The sequence below is a fragment of the Cynoglossus semilaevis genome, chromosome 20 (genome assembly GCF_000523025.1).
Source record: "Cynoglossus semilaevis isolate Cse_v1.0 chromosome 20, Cse_v1.0, whole genome shotgun sequence".
Lineage (NCBI taxonomy): Eukaryota > Metazoa > Chordata > Actinopteri > Pleuronectiformes > Cynoglossidae > Cynoglossus > Cynoglossus semilaevis.
Window position 1 is genome coordinate 13,759,686 of NC_024326.1, and position 2,374 is coordinate 13,762,059.

Below are 2,374 nucleotides of genomic sequence, written 5' to 3' on the forward strand. Positions count from 1 at the left end.
CGTGGGGTGAGGGCGGCGGCGGCGGTAGCGGCGGCGGCGGCGGCGGCTCCATGATAGTGATGACCACAAAATTAGGGGAGCTCCGGATGGAGGAGTAGCTCATCAGTGAGCTCAGACGTTCAGGGCTGAGGAGGAGCTCTGTGGTGGACTCCTGGAGCACGTTCAGCTCTGACACCAAGTGGCGGTCATCTGGAAAACTCTTCACTGCCTCCCCTGGCAGTTTGGTGACACTGCGGCAAAAAGGGCACGCCACAGCGTCAGGAGACGCCTGGCCCAGGACCAGGATCTTGCTGAGACATTTGGCACACAGACGGTGGCCACACCCTAGAACCTTCGGCCTGCGACTCCCGAGACTGTAGGTCCAGTAGCAGATTCTGCACTCCAGATGTTCGGGGCTGACCGCGTCCATGTGGACACCAGGTCCGTCGTGACACCACCGCGCGGCCATCGGCGCGATGAGTCGGCGTTGACGACTGTGGGCAGCTCCAGGTCACTGACATCAACGACGGCCCACCCCAGTGGGTCTGGTGTTCATGTGCCATCAGTGCTGGTGTGGATTTGTATGAGTGAGTGAGGGGGAGGGGTAACATGAGAGGGAGAGAGAGGGAGAGGGAGAGGGGGAGAGAGAGAGAGAGAGAGAGAGAGAGGGAAAATTCCCAAGACCAACTTTATTCTCAGAGTTCCAGCCGTCGTAGAACTTTTTTTTTTGGAGGAAGAATTTGCTACTAAAAGTTAAAAAGTCCTTGAAACCGGTCAGGTACGGTGAGTACCGAGGGTGAGTGAGGGGGAGAGTGAGGGGGAGAGAGTGAGAGATAAGTGATGGGACTGCAGCAAACTGACTGAATGGACAACAAAGCAGAGACTGTACAAAGTGGAATTCTCCAGTCTGCTCTTTTGTTACTCAGTGAAGTTCAGTCCAATTAGTGGAGCTCTCTCTCTCCCTCCCTCCCTCCCTCTCTCTCCCACTCCCCCACTCATGAGGACACCAAAGCCATATTCATTAAATCCAGTTTAAACCAAAGTTTTCAGTGTTCTAAACCAAAAGTTCTCATTTAGGAAAAAAACTCCAGAACACGAGGAGAACGTTCCACTTCACGACTCGTAAATCAATTCATTGATGGACGTTGTTCTACGTCGTCAATTATGACGTCACGCAGTAGGAAATGTTACAAAATGCAGTTGTACATCAGTATTTTAAGATATTCTTCTATTCATATTTCAGATTTCATTAAGAACTCAACAAATCCTCCTCCGTTGATAATGTATCAACACCAGTCCTTTGGTTTGAGAAATGTTTTTGTTTTTTTACAGCTAACCCAGACTTTTACTTTGAAATTTCATCCACCGGAAACTTCCTCAAAAACACTTCACCGAACTTGACACGGGTCTGTCCGCTGGAGCGGCACAGAGACAGATTCCTGCACGTCTGACCAATGCGGGTGTACCGGGGAGCAGGAGCCGCGGGCGGCGCGGAGTCGACGGAGCCACACCCGCAGTGGGAGAGTCCTGCCGCGGGCGCAGGGTGTGCGGTGAGCGGCCTGGTCAGCTGGAGGCAGAGACCGTGCAGGACTTCAGCTCTGTTTGCTGCAACCAACGCGCTGCTGTGGTAGGAATGACTCAGGACTTTATTATTTTAGGACAAACACAAGGAAAAAACTAAAACAAAACAAAACAAACCAACAAACAAACAAACAAACAAAAAACGGCTAAAATGATCATAACAGTATTGAGTGTATTCTGTTGAGAGGACTTCAAGACTGAATGATGTCATTATTCAACCAGACATCCTCCAGTGACAGTGAGAACAAATCATTTACTGGAAGGATTTCATCTGAACACCAGGATAAAAACGAACGAACTCTGAACAAACCAAGAAGAAGAACCAAGAAGAAGAAGAAGAAGAGGATGAAGATGATGATGGAGATGAAGGATGATGAAAAACATGAAGAGATCCAAGTGTCTTCAACTGCAGTGAGAGGTTTAAGGCTGTGGAGAACCTCAGAACCTCAGAACCTCTGAGATATCAAAGACGGAACAAACTTTGAAGACATTGTTCCTGGTTATATAGGAAACAATTGTGTTACGTGCAATCTGTGGTCCTGCCGCTAGGTGTCCTCAGAACCCTAATTTGTCTTTTCAGGTTCGTGGCCTACACCTGTTTAAGAACATACAGCCTGGTGGCGGCGCTGCTGAGCCTACTGGTCGTCACTGCTGCTGTCAGAGACGTCGCGAAGTCAGGTAGGACAGGAGGCGTGAATAAATAGACAACTGTCAGAGGACACCTAGTGGCTGGAACTGTAATGACAGTAGGACGGGCGGTGAAGTCAGGATTAATCTGGAGATTCTACTACACTGTACTACACTGTACTACACT

The 2,374-nt window shown here is 49.5% G+C and overlaps 2 protein-coding genes across 2 annotated transcripts in view; one reads left to right on the top strand and one right to left on the bottom strand.

Annotated features, from left to right (window-relative positions):
- rnf182 (ring finger protein 182) overlaps positions 1 to 884 on the bottom strand; it is a 2,517-nt gene extending 1,633 nt beyond the window's left edge. Inside the window, exon 1 of the mRNA XM_017042321.2 lies at positions 15 to 884. Within this exon, the coding sequence (XP_016897810.1) occupies positions 15 to 448 (434 nt within the window). The 5' untranslated portion in view covers positions 449 to 884. The remainder of the gene's footprint in view (positions 1 to 14) is intronic.
- A 518-nt stretch (positions 885 to 1,402) lies between these two features.
- The window catches only part of retreg1 (reticulophagy regulator 1), a 9,233-nt gene continuing 8,261 nt past the window's right edge, over positions 1,403 to 2,374 (top strand). The window contains exons 1-2 of the mRNA XM_008334968.3: positions 1,403 to 1,606; positions 2,141 to 2,238. Coding sequence (XP_008333190.1) covers positions 1,434 to 1,606; positions 2,141 to 2,238 — 271 coding nt within the window. The 5' untranslated portion in view covers positions 1,403 to 1,433. The remainder of the gene's footprint in view (positions 1,607 to 2,140; positions 2,239 to 2,374) is intronic.